At 43.1% G+C, this 27,259-nt stretch overlaps 4 protein-coding genes across 5 annotated transcripts; 2 read left to right on the top strand and 2 right to left on the bottom strand.

The window, feature by feature from the left end:
- Positions 1-176: 176 nt before the first annotated feature.
- LOC6040483 (arrestin domain-containing protein 3) lies at positions 177-2,143 on the top strand. Its single transcript, XM_001849817.2, has 3 exons — positions 177-766; positions 876-1,868; positions 1,929-2,143. Exons 1-3 carry the CDS (start codon positions 652-654, stop codon positions 2,081-2,083), a joined length of 1,263 nt encoding a protein of 420 aa, XP_001849869.2. The 5' UTR covers positions 177-651; the 3' UTR covers positions 2,084-2,143.
- Positions 2,144-4,406: 2,263 nt separating this feature from the next.
- On the top strand, positions 4,407-9,693 carry LOC6040482 (arrestin domain-containing protein 17). Of its 2 annotated transcripts, XM_038263637.1 has the most exons (4): positions 4,407-4,546; positions 4,678-4,907; positions 7,530-8,507; positions 8,712-9,693. In XM_038263637.1, the coding sequence occupies exons 2-4, from the start codon at positions 4,793-4,795 to the stop codon at positions 8,861-8,863; spliced, it is 1,245 nt and encodes a 414-aa protein (XP_038119565.1). In that variant the 5' UTR covers positions 4,407-4,546; positions 4,678-4,792; the 3' UTR covers positions 8,864-9,693. The 2 variants fall into 2 exon arrangements, with proteins under 2 accessions (XP_038119565.1, XP_001849868.1); XM_001849816.2 differs by having other exon boundaries at positions 4,408-4,907.
- An 809-nt stretch (positions 9,694-10,502) lies between these two features.
- Positions 10,503-21,327, bottom strand: LOC6040481 (jmjC domain-containing histone demethylation protein 1). Its single transcript, XM_038260244.1, has 4 exons — positions 20,584-21,327; positions 15,143-15,303; positions 13,009-14,926; positions 10,503-12,944 (listed from the first exon to the last, which is right to left on the bottom strand). Exons 1-4 carry the CDS (start codon positions 20,629-20,631, stop codon positions 11,427-11,429), a joined length of 3,645 nt encoding a protein of 1,214 aa, XP_038116172.1. The 5' UTR covers positions 20,632-21,327; the 3' UTR covers positions 10,503-11,426.
- A 4,208-nt stretch (positions 21,328-25,535) lies between these two features.
- Positions 25,536-26,961, bottom strand: LOC6040480. The gene is made up of 3 exons (XM_001849814.2): positions 26,672-26,961; positions 26,370-26,612; positions 25,536-26,303 (listed from the first exon to the last, which is right to left on the bottom strand). The coding sequence occupies exons 1-3, from the start codon at positions 26,740-26,742 to the stop codon at positions 25,727-25,729; spliced, it is 891 nt and encodes a 296-aa protein (XP_001849866.2). The 5' UTR covers positions 26,743-26,961; the 3' UTR covers positions 25,536-25,726.
- Between the last annotated feature and the right edge of the window lie 298 nt (positions 26,962-27,259).

Raw genomic sequence — 27,259 nt, 5'->3', positions numbered from 1 at the left:
AAATTTTAAAATTCTAAAATTCTAAGATTCTAAAATTCTAAAATTCTAAAATTAGAATTCCAAAAAATCAAAATTGTAAATTCTTTAGCTTCTTTAAATCTATAATAAATGATCGAATTCTTAATTCTTAAAATACATAAAGTTTTAAAATGCGATTTGAGATTTTATTTTTCCTAATATTATTCGGATTTCTGGATTAATAACCACCGTAAAAAGACAGAAACGCGACACTTTTTAATCCCGCGGTTAGCTCAGTATCGTTATTAATTGTTATTAATCACTTGAATGCTCCAAACTTCTTCAAGTTCGATACATTGCGATACAGGCCATCCATTCACACGGTTGACCTTCACGACACGGCGGTTTTTGTTTTGGTTGTTCAACTTCTTCAAAAAACCGCCACACACAGCCAATGATACAACTTTGCTTTGAGGTGACTCAGGTGCAGGTTGTGCAGGTACACGTGTAGAGACACGATACAGCCACGATCGGCCAGCACGAAAGCGTCTCCTTCCACAAATATCAACGCACGATCGCGAGTTCAGAAGCAAAATTTCCATCTTCATGGACAAAAGCCTTCAGTCATCGTCACGAAAGCGACTGATTTAGTTGGAGATATTTTATTTTTTTGGAAGTTAACTATTGATCACCATGACAATCAGTGTCGAAGTTCAGTACGATAATAACCCGCAGGGGATATTCTACGCTGGACAAACGTTGTCGGGAAGTGCAGTTTTGAAGCTTACGGAGTCGGACACCGTGAATGGTAAGTGATTTGGTTCAAGAGTTGACCTTGACTTACGCTGTGATGTCATGAATGACGTAGTGACTGACGTGGAGCTTTCGGAAACTCAAGGATTGTAATTGTATTTTAGCAATTTCCATCAAAATCGAAGGATTCACGGTGGTGCATTGGAGCGAGCGTCGTCCACAAGGTCAAAGACGTCGATCGAGACATTTTACTGCGCGCCAAGATTATCTCAACAGTCTTACATACCTGATTGGAGGAACGCCGAATGGACCGTCCGTCAACGTTCCTCAAGGGACACATGTGTATAAGTTTACCTGTGTCCTACCGGACAACCTGCCAACATCATTCGAAGGTCAATATGGGCACATTCGATACACGGCAACCATTCTTGTTGATAGACCAACCCAAAAGAACACGACCTATCGGGAGGCGTTCACAGTACTGCGACACGTCAATCTCAACGATGATCCTTCGCTGAAGATCCCGAAAAAGCTAGAGTTGAGCAAAACCTTCGGCTGGTGGGTTTTCAAGTCGGATCCTTTAAATATAGTCGTAGAAATTCCCTGCACGGGATTCGTCCCTGGACAGGCAATTCCGGTAACGGTTCGTTGGGATAACAGCAGCAATGCCAGCATCCACGGAGTTCGCATCAAACTGTTCAAGAACGAAGAATACCAAGCCACCGATCCGTACGAAAAGAAGCGAACCGATCAACAGAGCGTGGTCAAAGTCGAGAATCGGGATATGCACAAACAGGGACAGGTTCGTTTCGAGCGTAATCTAACCATCCCAGCTGTGCCACCAACCAGCGTGAGTCCATTGATCAAAATATCCTACGAACTGGTAGTATACGTCCACATCTCATCCGGAGACAACCCGGTGTTTAACGTTCCCATCTCTATCGGAACGATTCCCCTGATGGGACCAATCCCTGGAACCAGCTCCGACGATCAACCGCCACCACCTCCTCAACCACCCAAGATCGGCTTCAATGTGGACGGAATGTCTCCGCCGGAAAAATCTGGTGCTCCCGGACCATCGCAACCACCTGCTGCCAACGTTGCAGGACCATCAGCTCCGTCAACCACTCAAACTGCGACATCTCCGAATGAATTACGTAAGCAATGGTTTCTCCCCTTAAAAAATCATGTTATTTCAACTTGATTTACTTTTGTAGCACCTCCCACTTACGAGGAAGCAATGAGCGTCACCGTTTCGGATCATTCAGACAACGAGGAAGAATCACAAGCGCAAGAGCCGGCAATGTCCAAACCATTCATGCCTCGGTATCCGGTGTACAACTTTGAAGATCCTGGCAAAGGAACGTCGTAGATTCAGTTTGGTTGAAAGTGGCTACATCCGAATTGTTAATAAAAAAAATGCCTTTTTAAAGATATTTTGTATGTAATTAACACGATACTCCCTCTTGGAGCATATTTTTCAACGAATCACCTTTGCGGCAGACTGTGCGCAGTAGGCTTGGCCAGTGTAAATGTTGAGGGTGATAGACCCAGCTTTTTTGCTTAGATTCGATCCTAGTTCCAAAGTTCTATTAAATATTATAATTGCGTAAACGCAAAAAATGCCCAAAAAAATAACTTTTGTAATTAAATCAGTAACTGTTTAGACCGTTTTTTTTTGTTTTCACGCTTTTTTCTGACAGATTTTTTTTTATTAAAGCATAGCCCATTTAAAACTCACACAAATAAAATCCCAACTCGAGTTATGCAAGCTCACACTTGTGCAGCATACGAATCAGGTGTCTGCATGTCTGCTTCGCACATAAGCATAAAATGCCGACTGTCATGTGAACGTCGAGAGTGTATTTGTTGAAAACAAAGTTTCGATGCAAGAGGTAAAACTAATAACTAATACCACTGTCCAAAAATGCTTTAATAATGTTCAATTTTGTTATTTTTTAGTTTTTTTCTTTTGAAAATATTTTCTTCTTTTTCTTATTTGCTGTTTTCTCATATTTCTTAGTCACTTTTTCGATTTCGATTTCGATTTTCAATCTGGTCCATAACTAAAATTACATGGAATATTGAGAATGTTAGTCAAAAACACAATCAATGTTGATTCCTGATAAAGTTACATATTTCAAAACATTGGCATATCACATAAAACAAGTAAAATCATGAAAAATTCAGCTTTCTAAAAATGTATGAGTTCTAAAGTTTTTTTCAAAAGTCCTATAAACTATTGGACCTTGTCAAAAACAATAAAAAAGAACTCTAGAGTTTTTTTCCAATTTTTTTATTGAAAAATTTACTTGTCATTTTCTTGAGAGATTAATTGATCGTTTAATTATAAATATTTAATAAAAAATCATGAAAAAAATATGACGATATCAAATTCAGTTCAGATGAGTAAAAAAGGCAATTCTCTGCTTAGTTTTCAAAATGTCCTAAGCGTTATTTGTAAACAAATAATGCACATCAAAAATGCTTCAAATTGTGCATCTGCATGTCCGTCATCATCATCAGAGAAAAAAATTAAAATAAAGTGACGGAGGTCGTGATGCCGATTATGCCCTATTGCAAAATAAGTAGGGAACTACATATTTAAAAATCGATTTTCTAAAATTGTTCCATGACTGCAAATCTAACACTCGATAGAAATATTTGATTAAATTTTTGGAATCAATCAGTATTTCTCCATAATTTTTTTTTCGTTTTTTTACTTACGAATTTTTAGTTCTTGATTTTGGAGTTTTTTTTTTAAGCTTAAAATCCTCTTTTATTTTATGATTTTTTTTAATTCGATCGATTGCAATGATTAGCATGTTCCAAGAAAAATTTAGAAAACATTTACAAATTGTCGATTTTTTGAAATTGTTCCATGACTACAAATCTAACACTCGATAGAGGTATTTGATAAAAAATTTCGAATCTATCAGTATTTCTCCATCAAAACCTTTTTTTGTTTTTTTAACTTAAGAATTTTAGAGTTTTTAATTTTTTTTTAGGCTTAAAATTATTCACAAAGTGTTTATCAAGTATTTAGTTTTACTAAAACGTTCAAAATGAAAATCGTGTATAGCTTGCAATTGGCAATTTATTATAAGTTGCATGTTTTCATAAAAAATATCAAATTTTGTTCTAAAATATTAAAATAAAAAAAAGTTTGTATCACTTCATTTCACATCAAATCATAGTTAGGAAGCACTTTAAAATTTGGATGCCGCGTGGTCTCAATGATGGTTCTAAATAAAATCTCAAGGAAAATTTAATTTTAGTTTTTTAGCTTTTCAAACAACAACAAAATTGTATGAAGATTTTTATGGACTTTGTTAACAAATAACAAGCAGTCAACAAGTGCTCTTCTCCCATTTTAAGACACGTGGTTTATGCACGACCCCAAGACAGTAAGCAAGAGAGCAAATTCAGATTCTCTTTGTTTCTTAGGTTTGCTCTGCATTGTTCTGGTGTACTCTCCTCAAAAAAAGACGGTAATTTTTATGATGATTATTTGACAACTTAAAAAAAAACCATTTATGCTGGGTTTCTTTTTAAGATTTTTTCAAGAATCTATCGATAAATTTCTTTTCACCAACACGCTGAAAGCAACAAAACCCTCACACTTTGCTTGATAGCAACCATTGCCTGTTTAAGCCCCGATTACTCCATCGCACACACCACCAACCGGTCTGGCCCCTCTTCGGAGAGTTAGTGTTAGAGGGTGTAGACGACGACGGACTGCAATCACGACCGAATTTGCCGACGACGACGCGGCAGTAGCCAGAGGAGTTCCATCACGTCCGACAAAGTCCCAAAATTGCTGCTGCTATTTTCGGTGGATTGAATTGTGATTTTTTTGGGTTCGAGATTGGATCCGGACACTTGCGGAAATTTGCTTGAAATATTGCTACAATATTGCACGGTCTCACGGTGTTTTTTTTTTTTTTTTGTTGAGTGATATCTCAGGGTGAGGGCCGTGTTGTGACGAGGTACCAACTACAGGCAGGAGGTATATCTTGGACTGAGTGACTAAAAGGTGCAGCATCCGAGCGGCGGCGACGACGACGACGAGCAGAGCAGGATGGGACTCAAGGACTGCGAAATTGAGCTGGACAACCCGTACAACACGTATTACGCCGGCCAGACCGTGAACGGGAAAGTTACGTTCACCTTCGATTCGCCGAAGAAAGTTCGAGGTAATTTTTGGTTGTGGCAAAGACAATCATTAGAATATGTGTAGGACCATAAATAGCGTTTCGATGACATCATCCGGCTGTCGAAAGTCTGCGATGATTCGCGGTATAGAGCATGTATAACCGAGCCGGTGCAGTGGTTTTGCGTTACAGTCCAGTTGGCAGGTTTCGGGGGTGTTCCGTAAGTGCTAACCTTCAGCTTGAAGTCAGTGCCGAAAGCGAAGACTGCACTGATGGTGGCAATATATCCTAAAAACAGCAGCCAACAACACCTCACTCAAAGACGTATGATTCAACGCCGCTGATTGATGACGGTCAAAACTATGTGACCTTTGGTATCAAACCAAGAATTTGTGTTTAATGTGTCACGAGTTACAATGATGAACGATAGATGTGTGATAAGAACGCGTAACATTGGGCACGGCCAGCCCCACCCATACATAGATTTGAGATTTGGGAATGTTCGGAAGAAGACGACACTGCTAGTATGCAGCATGCTCGCAGCGAAAAACGAGTGGAATGATAATTATTTTTATAAATAAACCTTGGGGCGCTTAACGCATCGCCAAGAGACAAAGTGTGTGCGTGCATCCGACCAACGCCGGGATCAGAACTGTGTGAGAGGAGTTGAAGCTGCGTGCTTTTGGGCGCTGTTCGCTTCCTGTTAGATTGTTTACGCTAATTTTATAAAATTTCGTGAGAATTTCTAAGATCATGCAAATGCTATTCATGCAAATTAATTATCACCTTTTGAAATGATATTTGTGTTTGAATATTATTTAATGTATTGGGGTAATTTTCTACCAACTCACACGAAATCGGGAAAAGTTGCCCCGCCCCACTTCGATTTGCGTGAAACTTTGCCTAAGGGGTAACTTTTGTCCCTAATCGCGAATCCGAGGTCCGTTTTTTGATACCTCGTGACGGAGGGGCGGTATGACCCCTTCAATTTTTGAACATGCGAAAAAAGAGGTGTTTTTCAATAATTTGAAGCCTGAAACGGTGATGAGATAGAAATTTGGTGTCAAAAGGACTTTATCTGGAGTTTTTTTTTTTAAAAAAAAAAGGACCAATAAACCAATTTTTCAGTTTTTGCTTTTTGGGTGTTTTTGAAACCGCCTTGAGTCAGGGGTATTAAAAAACACCCAAAAAGCAAAAACTGAAAATTTGGTTTATTGGACCTTTTCAAAAAAAAACTCCAGTTATGTAAAACAAGCCTTACCCGACAAACTTCGTTCTGCCTTTTTTTTTCGTTTGTTGACGTTTTTACCCTTTTTTGCTTATTCAGCCTCCTGTGATCATAATTTGATTTTACGTAACTTTTCCCATACAATCTGCAGAATTACCCGGAATCGGTTCCAGAGTGGCAAAGTTGTAACATTTTGGCGTAAGAACCTTCCTTAGACTTATACGAACCCAACGCAACAAAGAGCACCTCGATCCGACATTCCGTGTTGAATTGATTCGCGTTCAAACAAAACCATCGAAATTTTTTATATATATAGAAGATAGATAGATTAGACGTCCGATTTGATGGCGTACTCCGAATTCCGAAAAAACATATTTTTCATAGAAAAAAACACTAAAAAAGTTTGAAAAACTCTGCCATTTTCCGTTACTCAACTGTAAAAATTTTTGGAACATGAACATGTTATAGGAAATTTAATGTACTTTTCGAATCTACATTGATGCAGCAGGGTCATTTTTTCATTTAGAACAAACATTTTCATTTTAAAATTTCGTGTTTTTTCTAACATTACAGGGTTATTTTTTAGAGTGTGACAATGTTTTACAAAGTTGTAGAGCAGACAATTACAAAAATTTTGATATATAAACAAAAGGGGTTCGCTTGTAACCATTACGAGTTATCGCGATTTTACGAAAAAAAAAGTTTTGAAAAAGTTACTTTTTGCGTTTCTCTTTGTTATGTCGTCCGTGTCTGTCGAGGGTGACAATGAACGGCCATGATCGACGACGACCAACTTTTTCAAAATTTTTCTTTTAGCTGTCGGCCACCATTACTAGTACCAACCATTAGTGTCTTCCTTTTATCTACAAGGACTTCGCCGACCTGGGCTTCTAAGTGTATGAAAGTATGGCACGGAGCGACGGCGCCGAATACCCATATTTACACAAAGAATTTTAGAGCGTCCGCCGCAGGATTCGAACCGGCGACCTCGGGATTGTGAGTCCAGTGCGCGGTCTGATTGATCCACACGGGTGGGATAAGTGGTGATATTTATGAGCAAACCCCTTATGTTTATATATCCAAATTTGTAAATTTGTAATTGTCTACTATACAACTTTGTAGAACATTATTACACTAAAAAGCTAGAAAAAACACGAAATTTTAAAATGAAAAACTTTGTTCTAAATGAAAAAATTACCCTTCTGGGTCAATGTAGATTCGAAAAGTACATTAAATTTCCCTTAAAATGTTCCAAAAAAAATTACAGTTGAGTAACGGAAAAACCCTAACACAGCATAGGTCACCCTAATGGATAAACATTTCGGCCAAGGAACCCCCACATCAATTTTGGGCCTGAAAGGAGAACTTTTTTTTTCGAATCATGCTGTTTTGTGGGAAATTACTGTTATAACAGGTGTAAATTGCTTTCACCCTAGGAATCGTGATAAAGTTCGCCGGTGAAGCGGAAACCAAGTGGAGCCAAACCGAAACGAAAACCGATCAGGAGGGAAAGCAGTACGAAAGTACGACGAACCTGACCGGCCAGGAAGAGTACTTCCAAATCCAGTACTATCTGTTGGGCGGTAAAAACAGCAATGAAATCGAACTGGAAGCGAAAAGTCACACGTATCCGTTCACCTGTGCTCTTCCGCCGACACTTCCGTCCTCATTCGAGGGAGAATGGGGCTTCGTGAGGTATACGATAAAGGTCACGCTGGATAGGCCGTGGAAGTTTGATCAGGACTTGAAGATGGCGTTCACCGTAATTTCACCGGTTGATCTTAACCAGAATCCAAGGGTAAAGGATCCGTTCAAGCTGGAGCTGGAGAAGACGTTCTGCTGCTTTTGCTGTGCCTCTGGTCCGCTCAGCCTGATTATTCACATTCCAGTGACGGGATTCGTGTCGGGTCAGACGATTCCGCTGACGATCGAGTGCGATAACGCTAGTAACGTTGGCGTTGACTCGGTTAAGCTGACCATGCGCAAGCTGCTGGCCTTCCACGTGATGACTCCACGTCGTGAGACCAAAAAGAAAAAGGAGGTCATCTCGGAAATTTCCGTCGGTCCGGTCGAGGGTGGTAACAGCCAAACCTGGAGCCAGCACATTCAAATTCCTCCGCTGCCGCCGTCCAACCTCGTCAACTGTGGCATCATCGACGTCGATTACGACATCAAGGTGGAAGCTGTTGTGTCCGGGCCGCACGCCAACCTGGACGGAAACATCCCGATCGTGGTGGGAACGGTTCCGTTGGCGTCGTTCCAGCCTCCGCCGCCATACACTGACAATCCTCCGATTACGGACGATCCATCGATGTTGCCAACGCAACCGGTTAGCCCGGCCAGCCCACCCAACGGCACAGGTGGTGCCCTAGGCTGGAACATTGCCGGAGCGGATAATCCGTACCCCAACATACGTAAGTTAAGATTCCGCAGTTAAACAAACGTAAATCATTGAAAAACTTATTCAAAAATTCGTCAATACAAGTAACTGTCAAACGCGTGGTGAATTCCTGATCATTTGAATTGGCCAGTAAATTGCTGATTGATGGATTTTCTATGAGATTTACGTCAGTGATAACATCTTGTGAGATTACACAAATATTGATTTTTTTTTACAGCTCCTCCAACATTTGCGGAAGCCACCTTCAAGGCGCCCAACATTTCGAATAAAAATGACAGCGAGTTCACTCGATTCGTTGGCCCGGCGGATTATGCCCCACGGTATCCGACGTATGCGTTCGCTCCGTCCGCACCTCCGGCTGATTTGTAGATCATCAGTTTAAAATTTGGAATTGTTTAATTGTTTTTTTGTACCCCAAAATAAAGGTACATATTTTTCGAACAATCTCTGTTACCACTTACATTCAATCAAATCACATCAAAAAGAATTCTCAAATTGAGCAAAAGAACAATCACCGTATTTTGTTACATTTGAATTAATTTCATAACTTTTTAAGAAACGCACAGCAACAAAACTGAAACTGAAAGATATTTTTTTTTTAACAACATCCTACCATAAATTGCATGTAAGGATATAAATAAACTATACTAGAAACATATATATATTTTAACAAACCTCTTCACAACGTGTCAAAAAGCACGTGGTGCTCTAAGCTTACCGATTTAATCAAGGTTCATATTCTACTGGCTAATACTTATCTCTGCCTTACACCTCTTCAAAATAATAATACGCGTAGAAAGTATAACTTGTAGAGTCATACATCACAAATAAGTAGTTACTTTTTTTCATTTAATGATAAATACGCGCCGCAGGAAAAAAAAAGAACACGACGTCAAACTGAAAAGAAGACTGTCTCGTAGTACATTGAATATAGAGTGCCTAGCTGTGGAAGTATTGCCAAAACCCGAAAGTCAACAAATAGCGTCTGCTGAAAATCCGTCAATTTAAGGAAGAAATAAGAGAAAACAAAATACACGTGAACTTCCTCGGTCCGATCGTTGCTAACAGCCATGCAAGAGTAATCTTGCAAAAAATTGCAATGCTTGTGGAAGAATAAAATGTGCTTACATGATGTGCTTCTTTTTTATTATTTGCTGTAAACTTCTTTAAAACATAAAAATATAGCATTTCTAAACAGAGCAGGGTTGTTTTATTGGGTTCATCTGAAGAAAAGTCCAACACCTTGATTTTGACGATCGTTGATCTAGTTATTAAGAACGGGGTTCAAAATAACACAATCGTTTGTTGTTAAACGATTTTTATGTTATTTTTTATGATTAAAAGGATTAAAATTCAAAAAAAAAATTTTTTTTGAATTTTAACCAATAAAGCAATATATTTCAATTATTTCATTTTTATACATTAGAATATTTAAAAAAAAAATCACAAGCGCAGCCAGTCCGATGCAAGCTTTCATGCTGGAATATTTTTTGCATTTTTTTTGTTAGTAATCACTAATCATAGCTGCTGAACATTCTGGAACACTCGAAAATGTAATGTAAAAATTAAAGCGGCCAGCCCTACTGCACCGTGTTTACCACAGAGGAGGTTCTGTGAACGGATCACATTTCACAGAATCTACAGCGAAAGAAGAATGCGTGGACTTACCGTATCAAATGCTCCAGCTTGTAGTTGCATAAGTTTTATGTGGATCGTAACGTATAGCTTTTTCAGATTCGTTTCACTTTTAATTAAATATATTTAACCTGTTGGATATTTTAGTGTTGTCAAAATTTAAGCATATGAATTTGTCTTTTTGATCACTCAATTTTCAATCAAATTTAGTTTGTAGAACTGATTACTGATTAGTAGGAGTAGGAGGTATTAGAAAATGATAAACGAACAAACTCGCACTTTTTGACAGTTTGCCCATTTTGCTTCGTTTGCGAGTTTGCCTTTGGGACAAAGGGTTATGTTTTAGGCATTCTCAAAAAATACCAAAAGTCACTCTCGATCACAATTATTTTTAGAATTTATTTACAAATAGTGGGCTCCACGATTAGCAATATTTCTGGTTGAATAGATAAATTTCACGTCAGAATTGTGTGTGTGTGTGTTCATTTTTGTATCTAACGTTTACTGATGACAGCAATAGTTGTCTTCTCTAATACAGCTCAAGATAAAACTATGATCTATTCAAGTTCTAGATGCCAAGAACGAGGGTGTTTCCGATACTATTTATCCTACATCTATTGTGTTTTTGTGTGTGTTGTATAATCGTAATAGAAAACGTTACATAAATTGCACGCTTTTGTCTCACTACTCTACCTTTCTCTACTCGGATAAAAAAAACACAATTGTTTTCTCACTAAAGCTCCTCAACTAAAACACATAATATATGTCTTGCTAATGTTTTTTTCTTATCATGAAAATCACAATAAATTATGCGAAAAGTGGCAGAATAAACGACACTACAAAATAAACGTTTTACCTTAAATTGTGGTTCCTCTGTGCTTACAATGAATCTGTTGTCTACGCGTTAAAAAACTAAAATACATATGCTTTTGAAGCATCTGCTCGTCGTCCTACTCTGAATTGCATGCTGCGGAAAATGGAAATCTTTCACTTGAACAAATTTTACGGTGCATAAAGCTTCACTCATTATTATTTTACGTCCATCTACAATTAATACAGTGTGTACACATAATTGAATGTTGGGAAAACAAGAATATTTTGTTACTCCTTCTGCAACTTAAAACGTAGTCTTTGGCTTTTGTTTGTGTGTATGTGTTGTAAAGTTTAAATTCTAACAAAAACACGTTCTATTTCTTAATTCACTCAACTAGTCTGTGTGCTCTTATCAGGCTACTTTTATGCTTCTTGAAGAGAAAAATAGTAGTGAAAGTGTTCTAAAATGGCATCAAAACTGAGTTTACTGAGCCGGTTTTCGCTTGTCGACCAGCTTGATGTCGTGCAGTTGCAGGTCATTTTTCGAAGTAGACGCAAATTTGATGACGGCCTGCGTGGTGACCTGCGGCACGTGACTCAGGTCGAGCCTGGTCAGGGCGTCGCACTTGGCCAGATGATCGAGGGACAGCTCGGTAATCAGTTTGCAGCAGCTGAGATCCAGCTCGATCAAGGTTTTGATGGCTGCCGGAGACGTTCCGATTTGTGCGATGGCTGCATCGGTGATGCGTTGACACGAGGACAGATCCAGGTGGGTCACGCTGGGTAAGCCTTGGGTGATGTAGCGCAAGGCGACGTCCGAGATGTCCGTGCCGGCTAGTTTCAACATTTTGAGATTGCGGAGGCGGGATTTGGAGTCGGCAAGCCCTGGACGGGAGTCTTTCGGGGGGCTTAGGATGTCGCGAATCGCTGAATCGTTCAGTCCGGCTACAAAGCTGAGATCGAGAATTTGCAACGGCGGACACATGCACGTGTGCAGGCCCAGCACGGCCTGGATGGGTGTTCCTTGCAGGGATAAATGCTTCAGACCTGGCATTCGCGAAATTAACCACGTGACTTGCCGCTTGCCCAGCCCGATCCAGTCCATTATCAGGTGCTCCGGTTGGCGGCGTACGATGGCCGTCAGCAGACTAGGAGAGAGTTTGTACTCTGCACAGTTCATGCGCTTCCACAGTGAAGAGTCCACCGAGATGTTGGACCACGTTTTGCAGACCAACGAACAGGCGGCCAGGGTCTCCGGGGGCAGGTAACGGAATACTGCTAGCAGACACGTCGGATCCAGTGCGTAATTTCCCGGCTGGGACAGAACGGGCGTGTGCACGTGTGCCGGCCTCACCGGGTACAGCGGCTTTTTCATTGCTTTCGTCGACGAACTGTGAATCTGATGGGCAAGCTGCGTTCTGAGCGATGACTTCTTCCTCGGCAGAGAATGATTGGGCTCACTGATGTCCACAGAGTCCTGCACACTGCTACACATACTGTTTCCATCGTCACTCTTTCTTCGCTTCGGCATCACCATACTTCCTGAAGCGTGTCTCGCATCGACACTGCCTTCTCCACTTTTCAACCCAATACCACTGCTATGTCCTGCACCGTCCATTGGTTCTTCCTTAATTTCCATTTTCACTGGTACACTGTTCGGCATCAAAGTCCCACCCATTGCCATCTTCTGACTGTCCTGTTCCGACCCGCTGGACATGTCCTCGTCCTTTATTTTCGGCTTTCGCGATAGCAGGATGTTCCCACCGTTTCCACCCACGATGACTGCACTGCCCGACGAGGCAAAATCAAACAACATGTCATTCTGGAAGCGCGGAGCAACCACCACGGACATCTCGCCACTACCCGCCGTCGTACTACTCATCGGCGGCTGTATAACCGAGCCACCTATCCGGCCCACGTCCCCATGAACCGAGGACGCATCGCTGCTGACTGACAAGCGCCGAATGTCGGACGATTTTTGTCGTGCCCGGAAGTGGCGTGGCTAGAATGTGAAGAATTGCAAGCGTTAGAATAACACTACTTTGAAGCTAATCAAATAAACTTACCCTGTAGTCAGTGTTCTTGCCCGATTTACAACAAGTCGGACACTCCCAACTGTTCGGCAAGTCCTCGTTGACGATACCGTTGATTTCTGGCGCCAGCCGTTGGGCACAATCAGGGTGGGATATTTCGTAGCAAACCGAGCACTCCATCAGCGCCGACGGTCCTTCCTGCATTTGTGCCTGCAGCTTGGCCTGTGCCGGAGCCGTTATCGGTGCCTGTCTCCATCCGTCCAGATGACAGTACGCGCACTGTGCCGTTACCGGCAGCATCGGCTGCAAACACTGTCGCATCATGCAGGTCTGCTTCGCCCGTCCCGGACCTCCAAACTTGACCATGTCCAGGCAGAAGCTGCACTCGCCGCAGTCCGATCGCTGACAAGCTTCGCAGTTCTTGCAGCGCGTTCGTCTTCTTCGAGGACCATTTCCATCCCGGCGTTCTGAACCGGAACGATTGCCACCTCCTCCTCCGCTGCTGTTATTGCCGCTACTCTTTTTGTACGGTCCACGGATTGCCCCCGGTCCGCCAGGTCGTGGCGAAACAAAGTTGCGATCATCGTCTTGCTGACTCGACGGAGCAGCCATCAATCCTACTCCGTTGCTGCTCGTTGGATCGTCCGTACCGATTTGGGGGTTCGGTGGGGCCAACGAGCCACTCTCAATCGGTGCTGCTAAATGCTTTGCTGGTGGCATCATGTCCTGTGTGTTTTCCTCTTGACTAGCTTGTGACGCTTCACCTTCTTCTTCGTTGGGGCCGGGCGTTTTCATGCCTTCGCCGGCGTAGTACTCGTAACGCTCGCGGAGATACGTATTATTGCTCTTGTTGAGATCGGGGTGCAGTACCGGCACTCCGGTGATTGCCTGTTCTGGATTGTCCTTGCAGTGACGCTCGACTAGGGTTCTCACGTCCTTGATCAACGCCACTGGGTCTTTTATCAAATCTGGCACGTTCTTCCTCTGTGGTGGTAAGTCGTACAAATACATGACGATCTCCTTCAATCCGAACAGCTCGTAATGGGTTAAATGCACGTGGCTTTTGTCAACCAGTTCAGCTTCACGACCGGGTTCACCCTCCAAATGTGAATGACCCAACAGGGTGTAGACATATTTGGCCAGCACGTACCACAACATTTCCGTGAAGAAGGGATACCGGAACTTTTGCGGTACCTTTGTGTTGTCTTCGACTTGCGCGATTTTCAATTGCTTCACGATGCCAAACGAGTGCAGGAAATTTCCACCAAACACCAGCGAATCTGTTGGCGTATAAACGGCGTGGATCCATCCGGTTGGTATGAAGAAGGTATTACCAGCAGTAAGATACACTCGGGCGCACTTCTCGACGGTATCACCGAAAAAGATGTCCGATTGTTTTCCAGACAGCACCCATTTTTCGTACAACTGCAGGTTCTTCTCCGTCGGTGGAATCAACCAGAACACTTTACTTCCTTTCAAGATGTGGTACCACACTGACGTTCCACCAAAGTCCACGTGAAAATCGGTGTAGCAGTTCTTCACCGACATCAGACAATACTTTTGCACTTTTGGGTACATCATTTCATTCAACACGTTGGTTCCCTCCACCTGGGATTCCTTCAGCTGCTTCGGCCAAACCACATCGACCCAATCGATCTGACGTACAATGTTCGGGCTCTGGACGTAGTTCTCCAGCTTCGTATGGGAAAACTCCAGTGAGATCACGTTCAGCAGCTTTTTCTTGTTGGGATCCTCGTAGTATTTTTCCCACTCCTTCATGGTCATCTCGACGTTCTTCTGGGTGTTGACGTCCATCACGTCGAGGACCCGCCTTGATCCGACGCACATCCGCACGTCGTTGATTCTGAAGTTGGGTGATGGCACTTGCAGACCGAGACCGGTCTTTTCCTTGAACAGCAGCGGTATGTTGAAGCCATACTGTTGTAGGAATCTGTAAAGAGAGTTGGAAAAGGTGGCAATCAAATCAATACTGTTTCTTCAAGATTCATTTACTGTGAAAACATCGACAACCGTTTCGCTAATCGTCTCCCCTTGTCTTATCTTAATGACTTTTCGAGTGCACAGTAAGTGTGCCCCTTTATTGCAAACCTATACTATCATTTTCCATAAATTGATTGTTCAAGTACAAAGTATTATCCCCACTTACCCAACGGTCAGATCGCTTCCCTTCATCTCGCGCACCATTCCGGACTGCGCAAACCGGGCCGACTCCAGCTTTTCGGCCACGCTGAAGCCCCGCGCCCCCTCGTAGTCATCATCGCCGAGGGCCCACTCTTCCGAGTACAGCTTGCGTTGCTTCCGTTCACGCTGTTTGAGAGAAGAAATGTTGTGAATACATGCTAATCCGACCACTGAATTCGAGACTTCTGGGAGGAGTAAGGACGGATGGTGGTGTGGGTAAAATTCTTTTGACTTCCAAGACGCTGATCCAACAGAAACGAACCGGTCTTTCCAATTCTTGCCATCCCCACCTTTTCGATAATATATATAACACACTTGTTTGTGAGCACACGTAATCAATGTTTACATTTCACTGTGTGTGTGCAACCAACCAAACGGAGCCACGCGGCCGCTTCTTACAAATTGAGTTGTTTCCATGTATTTTAGATTTACATTCTATACATGCAAATAACTCGCATAGGCATTTGGATAGTGTTAGCTCTGCCGAGCTTCGGTGACCCATTTCTACGCAGGCTAGCCGTGCGCGAGGTACCTCAGCTTGAACCGACAAGCCCCGCCCTAAAGAACGTTTGCATCAATCGGATTTAAACGTTATTCAGAACTTCCGGGTCCTTGCCAAATGGACAAAGACCCAGCACGTATTTAGTTGGTAGTAATAGTATTCCTAATTCCAGTCAAAGCTCACCAAGCCGTGATGGCACAGTGGTTAGCATTTTTGCTTACCAATCCATAGAACGGGGAATATCAATGTTTACATTTCACTTTCCTCAAATCCAACTCCAATTCAAACCCGATAATTGCCACCAGCCATGTCAGAAATTGGTCTCAACCTCCTGCCACACCAATTCGTGGCTTCAATCTTTACATTCGACAGTGCTAAACAAATCGGCATTCTTCTCACATCGTCCAGTGCTCCTCCATTTACTCCATTCTCAGTTTACCTGCAGACCTGTACATGTACATCTGAAGGCATAACCCCCTCAATAACATCACGCAGGTTCTGTTTTCGGCGCGAACTCGCCCCTCATTCTTGCGTCCAGTCGACGCTTCCAGTTCGGAGAATGACGAAACCGAAAAATATTTTTATTTACTTCGTTCGTATACGACCTTTTGCGAGTACTCTCGTGTGCAGGCCGGCTCATCAACCTGCTACGCCGCGCGATGTTCTGCGGAGCCAACTCAAACATCGTCTTGCTCCTCGCCTTGCTGCATGGCGAGTGATTCCGCGGCTGCTGTGCATCGTCGAGACAACCTGACCTAATGGCCGGGTGAGCCGAGCGATTCCCGGGTTGCCAGATGTGCTTCTTTTGGTGGAGATGTATGTTGAGAACATTATTTTTTTTTTAGATTTGATCTCGACAAACTGTTCAACGATTTTAAAGGATTACGATACTCCAACTGTTGTTGAGAACCTTAACTTTGATAGATTTTGATTCAACGAAAACGTTCAAGTATGTTCAACGTTTTTCAGGATTACGATACTCCAACTGTTTTCCAACACTGCCCCACTCGGATTTGGCAAAATATTCGACTCTTCGTACATGTGCAAGTGTAGGTGCTCTCGGCTTCTCACTCGTTCTTTGGTAGCTTGAATCTGTATGTGTCACAGTCACAGAGTTGAGCTAAACTCCTACCAGTAGAGAGCCGCGTTCAGTTTTCTAACGTTCGCCAACACCGATGGATGTGTTCTGGACGAGTTCAGCAATATCTCGAGCATTCTGTCGTTTGGTTTCGTTCGAGCTAAGCTTCGCGTTACTTTTTTTTGCTGCTCTCTTGCCTTTCGCCTCTGCTCGTTTACTCTTCACAGCTTCGCTGTATAGCAGCTCATCGTCGTGTATGTTCCTTGCTTGCTAGCTTGCTTACATTGCGGAGCTTGACTCGCACGACGACGTCGACGTCGAAGCATGGTGAAAAATGAATGAAATCATTCTCTCGGTCGAAAATGCCGCAATGCATGTGATGATGGTGGATCGAAGTTTTTGCCTTTTTTTATTATTTTTATGATCTGTTGTAGCGGCGGTCCTGTACCTGATCGTTTCCAAGATCATGGCTTTGATCTTTTGAAAGGTTTTCGTAGGTCCCAAGCGGATTGGCCAATTCGCGCCCGCTCCCCCTATGGGCAGTATATATATTTTCCATTATGGCGTCTGCACGACCCACATTGACGGAAACGTTCGCCACCTCCTCGCAGCTCAATCAGCATGCACTTGATAATCTCGTCTCTTTTGTATCTCTCTGCATCCTCTCGACCTAAACAACCCTCCCGTAAAGAAACGCGTATTTTCGCCTGTTCTTCCGTCCGCTGCTGATTTCGGGACCAGAACTGGATTCGGGGTTTCTTCTTGTTCTTCTTGTTCCTACATTGCCCGTCACCGTCACCACACCACCGCCGTCGTCGTCGTCGTCGTCGTGACTCTCCTTCGAGGGAAGTCGTTGGGTAGAAAAAGTGGAGGGGGAGGAGGAGTAAAGAAGAAGAACAACCATCACAGGCGCAGTACCACTTCTTCGGTGTCACGGAATCCAAACTTAAACAATCTTCACCAGCTGGTCCAATCCGTGTCCCAGCCTATAATTTTATCAAACACTCACTGCCGACTGGCCGTGGGCGTGGTGCGCGTACGTGTGGTGGTGTTGGGCTGTACGTGCAGAAAGGGATCAAAGCCACTCCAATCCTTAGATCCTTACATGACCCAGCTATTCCCATCAGCCAGAGATTTGAGTTTCTTGCCGTACAAGCTAAAATTAACGACCTCAACATCTGCGTGGTGGTGTTGTACAACCCCGTCTGCACGAACCCACACTTTGCTCAAGCCTACGAAAAACTTCTTATCGACCTTCTCGACTTTGGATTTGACCGACTATTCTTAGTCGGCGATTTCAATATCAATGTGGCTGCACCTCAACAAAGCGTTAATCTGGCTGCGCTTTCCCGGATCAACGCCGCATTCAATCTCACAGTCCTCCCAACCGGACCGACACGAATCACCGAGACCACATCAACCACTATCGACTTGTTGATAACCGACTCTCCCGGATCGGTGATCAAATCGAAGACCTGCACCGGCAATGCTATCTCGGACCACGAGGTTGTGTACCTGCTTTCGAACGTCAGGATGCCGCGATCTGCCCCGCAGACTGTGCGCACTCGTAACCTACGTGCCATCGACCCGATGCGGCTGCAAATGGACTTTCAAGCCAGAAATCTCCAACCTATCCTCGAAGCAGAGGACACGTCCGCGAAAGCAGTTCTGCTGAACGGTGTACTAACGGATCTGCTGCAGCAGCACGCCCCAGAGCGAACCATCGTTGTTCGCGATAAACGAACCCCCTGGATCTCCGAGACCATCAAGCAAGCTGTGGCACTGCGAGACCTGGCGTTTGCGCTCTACTCCCGTAACCCCAACCGAGTCAGAGGTGATAACCAGTGGCAAGACTACATCCTGAAACGTGATCGTGCGAACTCCCTCATCTTTGCCGCCAAGAAACGCTACGCTGATCAACATTTCGACGCCAACCTGCCAGCTAAAACATTGTGGTGTAATCTGCGGAGAGAAGGTATTCACAACAACGCCAAGAAGAACCAAGCTGCCGAAGGAACTGACGCCGACGAACTGAACAAGTTCTTCAGTGACGGTCATCGTCAGCTGCTAGGAGCACGCCAAGAGAATCCAGCCGAACCCGCGCACAGAACAGAAATCGACCACGGTGCAGATGAATTCACTTTTCGAGCCACATCCGGCGAAGAAATCTGCCGGAAAATCTACGAAATCCAGACAAACGCTACCGGCCCGGACGATATCCCGATTTCTTTCATCAAGCTGTTGTGTCCATTTGTGCTTCCCATCCTTACGCATCTGTTCAACGAAATTATAATGACCAAAGTGTTCCCGGAGTGCTGGAAAAAGGCCATCATCACCCCCATTCCGAAGCAGTCGAACCCAGCCCAGCCGAAGGATTTCCGGCCGATCAGCGTTCTGCCAGCGGTTTCAAAAGTGTTGGAGAAAATATTGCTGTCGCAGATCGCTGAACACCTCGACAACCCCAACGCTCCTCTGCTGGCTGGACAACAATCTGGTTACCGGAAAGGACACAGCACAACCACCGCACTAGCCAAGGTAACCCACGACCTATACGAGAATCTTGACAACGGTCGCTGCACCGTAATGGTTCTCGTGGATTTCTCCCTCGCGTTCAATTGCGTTAAGCACCAAAATTAAGAACGAAGCTGCAAAGCGAATTCCGATTCTCTCGAGCGGCGTGCGATCTGATATCGTCCTTCCTTGCGCGAAGGAAACAATCAGTTCGGCTCGCAGACACATTGTCAGGAGAGCGCGATGTCCCCGACGGCACACCGCAGGGTTCCTGCCTCAGCGCGTTGCTGTTTAGCTTATACATAAACAGCCTCCCATCGACCCTAAAATGCAGCTATCATCTTTACGCCGATGACCTACAAGTTTACACTTCCGGTCCATCTGCTGATGTCGACACACTTGTACGGGCCATCAACGAAGATCTTGAGGCGATAGCGCGCTGGGCAGACGCAAACTGGCTTGCGCCCAACCCGAAAAAAACCCAGGCGATCGTTTTTTGCAAGACCGGGATCGTCGAACCACAAACAAACATCACCTTCTGTGGACAAACTGTTCCGCTGTCGGAGACCGTAGTCAACCTTGGGCTCAAATTGGATCGGAACCTGACGTGGAAGCCTCAAGTGAACGATGTGGTGATGAAAACGTACAATGTGCTACGAACTTTCCGCCGGTTTGGCTCGGTACTGTCAACGCAGACTAGACTCAAGTTGGTGCAAGCGGTGGTGATGCCGATCTTCTCCTACGGCGATATCATCTACACTCCGGGCCTGTCAGCTGCACTGAAAGGACAGCTGCATCGCTGCTTCAAGTCGGCCGTACGGTTCGTCTACGGCCTCCGACGACGAGACACAACAGCGGCTGTTCGCGACAACATCCTGGGAGTGGATTTGCCGTCCAATCAACGCCTAAGGATCTGCTGCTTCATGCGGCAAGCGTACCACGGCAGCCTTCCCGAGTACATCCAGCAGCACGTGCAGCGAGGACAACTGGAACGAGCGCGCTGTTTCATCATCCCCAGACACACTACTTCCAGTGGGAAAAGTGTACTGGTGTACGGAGCCACTTGCTGGAACGGATTGCCGATCGAGGCAAAGACAAAAACAACGCTATTTTCGTTTAAAAGCTGTGTTAAACAACTAGTTTAAGCCTTCCGCATCTAACTTGGATTTTTAGCTTTATTTGGAACCATTTTGTTGGTTTATTTATTTCCGTTTTCTATCTTAAAGTTACCTCCTTAACCTGATAAAAAGTTGTAAACTAACAGGCTCTCGTCACAAATAAACAATCAATTACAATTACAATTACAATCACTTACTAATTGCCTCCGACTTTTGGATGGCGATATCGACACTTTATCAGACATGTTGTTGTTGGGGATGTTCCGGTGGTGGTCCACTTCCACCTGGCAGGCAGGAGGGGAAGGTGCGCACACACACACTCCTCAAGCACGTTCCGCCGTGTGACGGACCCACGCGCCTCGGACGCTCTAGCCGCGCTACGGAATTTAGCCACAAAACGGTCGATCGAACACCAAATTTTCAGCTACTTTATACTTTTCTGCCGTCGTCACGAGTCTACCACTTCTTTTCACACCATTATCCACGCAGTATGCCGTGACTTTGCACGTCACACACACGCCAGGCTCTGCCCAGCAGCACCCCAAAAAACCTGCCAACCACGGTGGACACACGAACAAAAACGGGGGCCCAGAACTCTTTAAAACACACAGCGCCTAGCCTATCAATTTTCCACTCCTTTTCTCGGACTTTTTTTTCTCTCGATTTTTTTCTTCTCGATTAATTTTCTACGCTGGCACCAGCAGCAAAATCACAAGCACAACCTTCCGCATCGACTGCCGTTCTCTCACTCTTGTGGTGCTCTACCTCATATTGCTGTCAGCTTTGCAAATGGTCCGCGCCGACAACACGCACACTGCGATCGCACCTGTATACCGACACGAGGCTCTTGCCTGCCGCCGTCACGCACACTACCGAAACCAAGCGCTGTTTTCTCTCACGAATCGCTCTCCGCCCTAGCAGTGGCACAGTAGGCTGGCTGCCGTTGTGTTGTTGGGACGGCTCACCATCCCCCGGAGAATCTTATTTGTCTTGCCGACCGACCGCTCGATCTTCTCGCTAGTTTGTTATAATTTTCGACATTTCTTTCTCCCCGGCGCGCGCCATACACAAAGCTAGGGAAGCGGCTGCCGTATGGAAGTGCGTCCACTCCGTTCAAGCGCTGGTGGCCCAATGAGCGACGCATAGCACAGCGAACGCGAAACCGGTCCCGGTTAGGGACCTACATAGGGAAATGAAATGTTCTGGGAGAAATTTCAAACAACCAAGGTCATTCAAATTTAAGGTTGGAAAACTTGTAGTTTTTCTTTGGTGCTGGCACTTTTCTTGTACCGAACAAGCATAAACATAACAAAAACTACCAGATTGTTATCAACAACAGTTTTACAATACTTGTGATTGTTATAAGTCTCGTTTTTTTGTCAAAATTATTTTAAATTGATTCCGACCTTGTTCTTGCATGATCTTGTTGCTCGATTGGAACCCCGATTTGACAGTTCGATTGGAACCCTGAGAGTGACATTTCGCCTCTCCATATAGGCTCTCTAGTCCCGGTTATACACAGCAAGCAGCTCATGCACGGGGTACAGACAACTGGACGTGATTGTTGATGATATTTCAGTAAATTCAGAAAAACGAAAATTTGCGGCGCGTTACAAAAATGCGAGACACTGCTCCCTTCTCACAACCGATTGTCATTTTTGCTAGCTTTACATTCTGAAATGCCACTTTTGAGAGGAACGGTCAGCAAAGTTTTTTTGTCATACTAGTCGATACACGCAGAAAAATATGTTTTGCCACAAAATCGGTCACCATTTCCTGATGAATATTACCATCATTTTTTCTGTAGTGATGGTCCATCTTTGATTTCAGGTGGTTGCCCCGAGGCAGCCCAGATTTGGACCACCCTAGTTACCACACAGAGTAACCCAGAGAGAACCGAGGAGAGAACAGTCCGGAGAAAAATCATTATTTTTTTTTTTCATAAGGTTTGCTGGTACACAGAAAATTAGATAATTTTTTTTCAGACACTGGTGAATTTTCATCAGGTTCACATTTACACATATTTTAGGTAACTAAAAAAAAGAGGTTATATCCAACCAGTCAAAGTTTCAACCTTTCAAAATTCAACTTTTTTCTGTGTAGTGGATGTTCCGCGAAGTAGAACCAAAAATCAATTTAAGCAACTAAAACGAATCCAAGTTGAGGGCCAATACGCACCTCACCAAAAAGGGGTCAAGAAATTGGTTTACGAACAGCAGAACAAAGGAGAGAGTACGATTTCTTCGGGCCTTTCTTCCGTCTTTCTGGCTTACTTCGCAGCCGATGCCCTTTTAAAAATTTTCTTGACCGTTTTTTCAGAAGTGCATATACTGCCACCTATGTGGTTCAGCACTCTCAAGCACTCTCAAGAAAATTTATGAAGTCGTGAATTTTGTTCAGGATTTTAAGAACCACAACGGAACTAATGTCCTTGTTAACTCTTTTAATGGCCTATCTACAATCACTTAGCTTAGAAAATTTCACTTAGCTTAGGAATTTGAATCAATGGAAATGAATCTGAGTTTCTACAATGGAAAAGCAATCAAATTAGAAACTGACGTTTGGTTTGGAAAATTTCAAAATATACGGTAAGTTGACGTTTCCATATCAAAGGTAAACAAACAACTGCATAGCAACGTATATCAGCCCAGCAAGTTTTCTAAGTTGATTGTGGATGACGAACGTAAGTTGCAGACTTTCCTAAGTAACTACTTTACTTAGATGTTCTAAGCTAAGTGATTGTAGATAGGCCATAAGCCTTAATTAAAAAAATGTTTTTAGTTGTTGATAGAAAAATGATTTTAGAGACCATACGAAAATTATCCAGCTTTTTAAGCAAAAATGGCGTTCGAATGTTGAACGCTCGAAATGTCAAAATCACGCAGCGGTACCAACATTACGAAAAAAGTGTGCCATGGCATGACAGCCGCATTTTTTTTCTAATGTTGGTGCTACTGCGCGATTTTGACATTTCGGTCGTTCAACATTCGAACGCCATCTTCGCTTAAAAACCTGGATAGGCCTGGTTTAAAAATAGAAGTTTATGCAACAAGTTTCAAAAAGAGGATTTTTTTCAGCACGAGTCGCAATTCGCAATTCGCAATTTTCAGTGTAAGAACGGGCCTTGGCCGATCTTATGCACTAGGTTCCCGACGAACACGCACTGCCCTTACACCTACATCTCACCCTTGCTCTAAGTCAGTACGAGCAGCACGCTAGAACACGCTTTGAGTGTTCGTGCCAGGCATGCACACCTTCTTTTCCGGTTACGCATTTTAACTCGGCCGGGGGTGGTACATTACGTAGGGTTTGATGTAAGTATAAGCGCCTAACCATTTATAGTGTGCCTATCAACTATCATTAAAGCAAAAAATGTTTTATTTTTAGTTTGAATTCAAAAACTTATTGTTATTTACTGTGTATTGTTTTCTCCTGAAATCTTCCCTATTGTTCAGTCTGTTTATCTGTTGCTATTTCTTTTGTCACGGTGTTTTGTTACAATTTTTGGTCCTAAGCATGTTATAAAAGTTTACCAAAAATACAATAGTAATATTTGTGTTAATCCTTTCACCATTCCATAAATTTAGTAAGGGCTCAAACCTCACTTGTTTGAAAAAAGGGTGAAGATTGAAAACAATAGACAGTAAAAGAGAATTTATTTTATAGAATCAAGTATTAATAGTAAGAGAATGATGAGCGTATTTTGAAGAATAAAAATGAGAAGCTAGATGCATTAGATGTAAAATTAGACAATAGTTAATAAATAGAGATACAAAACAAGCTTAGATTATAGTAATGATAATTTATAGGACAGATAAAGAATTATTCAAATAAATAAATTCGCAATAAAATCAAAAAAGATTAGGCGAATGATAAATAGACTTGATATTACTAGTACATTAAGGAAAAGGAACATTGGAACGCCATCTTCGCTTAAAAACCTGGATAGGCTGGTTTAAAAATAGTAGTTTATGCAACAAGTTTTAAAAAGAGGATTTTTTCAGCACGAGTCGTACATTTATCCAACGAGGTTCACCGAGTTGGATAAATACGAAGAGTGCTGAAAAAATCAAGTTTTGCAACGAGTTCCATACAACATTTTTTGCAATTCCTGAGTGAAATTTTATGTAAAATTTTCATGTATTTCATGTATGTCAATAAATCATTTTTTTTTTGAAAAGTGTTACTTTTCGAAACAAGTGCTGAAAAGTTCAACTTTTCAGCACCCATTTGAGTGCTGAAAAGTAGAACTTTTCAACATTTATTTTGAAAAGTGTTGCCATTCGATTCTGTTATTTTTGGTACAGAAAAGTAAGCTATTTCGTCGTTCAAGAATGACAGGAAAAGTAAGTAGTTTCACGGCGGAATTGCAAAGATTTTTGGGTCATATATGACCCATCAGGCCTGAAATTGTTAATTTTCTTAAGTGGTTCTTAAATTTATGTTCACAATTGACCATTTCGATGTTTTTCAAGGTCCCAAAACATTAAAGAAAAATAGAGCTAAAATATAAACAAGTACGCTTAGTTTGCTTAATTTATTCAATTTTATTGAAAAATGATACGCCTGTAAATGTCACCAACAACGTAACGAGAAATCACATTGAAAATTTGTGATAGCTATTTACAAAATTTCAAGGATTAAAAAAATAGATTTTTCAAAAAATCTAAAATGTCTTAAAAACTTTTTTTATTTCAAGAAAATTAAAATGTTTTTGACTTTTTATCACTGATAGTTGATTTCACAAAATTATTTTTTTTATTATCGAAATATTTCTGATATGTTTTTGGGGACTGAAAAGCATCTTTCACGTTAGAGTTTAGGATGGTGCAATATTCAGTACAAAAGATATGATTTTTTGAAAAATCTGATTTTTTTCGGAAAAAAATATAAAGAATTGTCAAACAAAACATCAAAAATCAATTTTCAAATTAACACGATTTTTTACTTTGTTGATCAGTTGTTGTGATTACATCCTCTTGAAGTTTAAACTTTGTGAAAAAGATTCTCTCTTCTTTGGTGTCGTCATCAAATTGGCCCGAAATGGGCGTTGCAGAGCCCTTCAACGTGCCATCCGAGCGATGTTTCTATGCAAAGGACTTCTTTAATTATCACAAGGATTTCGGATGATGCAAAAAGGCTAGGCAAATTGCGCGTAAAACTTATTACCATTTATATTTTCGAAGTTCGCGTTCAAAAGTATCAACATAACCGATTGGATTTCGCTTACCAAATTAAATCTTACCTTCTAACATCCATATATATAAAAAAAACTCGTGCATGAAAAATTTCATACCTTCCTCTCATTCTTCACTATAAGAAATCGTGCACAACTCTAAACTACATTTCCATGTCCATACTGTTGAAATCGCCCACCGCGGCGTTGTTGTTGTTGTTATTATTATTCACTTCAAAGTCGAGATCATCGTCATACTCCGGCAAATCCGGAAGCGGTTCGTCCTCACCCATCATCTCTTCGGTGGTCCGGCGCTCGGCTTCTTCCTTTTGCTCCTGAACCGTGCCCAGCTTCGTGGCCAGTTCCAGCGGGGTCGCCGGCGGTTGCCACAGCACCAGGGCCGTGCACGGCTTTTCGATTCGCTCGAGCAGGACCTTCGGCAGGATCTCCGCTCGATTGTCCAACTTGCGAACCTCTTCGCAGACGGCAATCCGTTGCGCCTTGCGAAGCCGATCCTCGAGTTCCTGGGGAGACATGTAGACGTGGCGGGCGGCAGCGGCCGCGGCTGCCGCAGTCGAGCCCGGTCCCGGTTCCCCCAGGGACATGTCGTCATCGAGCGAGGAGCACGGGGACAGGCCGCCGGAGTTGGTGCTACCGCCATGTGATGTGTACTCTGTCGACAGGTGCATGTTGTTGAGGTGCGATGCCATTGCTTCTTCCGTGAGAAACTGCTTCGGAGGTCTGTGGATTGCAACAAGAACTGTTGTAGACAACTGGAAATTAGCCATTGATGTGGGAGGTACTTACACTGGCATCGGTTCTAGTTCGGTTTTCCTCTTACGTAGTTCACACATGGCCACTGGACTCAAAGCCGGTTGAAACTTTCCAAACGGTGGACTCTGCGACAAAGGACTCGGTCTAATCACCGCATTGAACTCCATTAGCTGGCCAGGAGTCCTGTTTCCGTTGAAGGACCACGGCATATCTGAAACATTAAACGGCACTCCGCTCGGCGTCGGCATTATCTGGGAGGGATGGATGCTCGGATTGCTGTTGAAAAAGAGAGATTCGTAAAGATAATTAAAATCTAGGAAAAAGCACCAGCTTACCGGATTTTCAAAGGGGCCACTTTTTTGGTTCCCTGGTAGAAGGCGGAATGTGAAAATGGCGAAGATGACATGCTTGGAACGGGAAAACTAAATTTCACACAGTTCCCGAAAATTCTACGAGCAACTTGTTACACTTTTAGTTGAAACCACTTTCCGGACAGAACACAAATGCACCAAACACGGAATTCCGGAATATTCTACGGTTTATGCGACCAGCAGCCAGCAGGGAAATGTTTATGTCTGATATTTTACATCAAAATGATTTCGCTTCGAACGTCACGTCTTGTTTTTGTTTTGCGTTCTCTTTTGATTTCGTGAGAAAGAGCGGCAGTGTAGCCAGACATCGAGGCAAATAGTTTTACAGATTTTATAGGGGAACGCTGCTAAGGAACACGATGACCCTTTGAATTTCTTGATTAGAATCGTGTACGTACACGCAATACATACGCACGTAGATTACTCTATACAAGTCTCAATACATTTTTGCAGGCAATTTTTGGGTCGATTTGGTCGACTGGTCTGATTGATTTTGTATCTTCGGCAAACTCTGAAAGTCTGTCAGTCGTCCGTCGTTTGTGTGTTACAGAT

Source organism: Culex quinquefasciatus, chromosome 3, assembly GCF_015732765.1.
Source record: "Culex quinquefasciatus strain JHB chromosome 3, VPISU_Cqui_1.0_pri_paternal, whole genome shotgun sequence".
Taxonomy (NCBI): Eukaryota; Metazoa; Arthropoda; class Insecta; order Diptera; family Culicidae; genus Culex; species Culex quinquefasciatus.
This window is presented reverse-complemented; position numbering and strand designations above follow the sequence as displayed.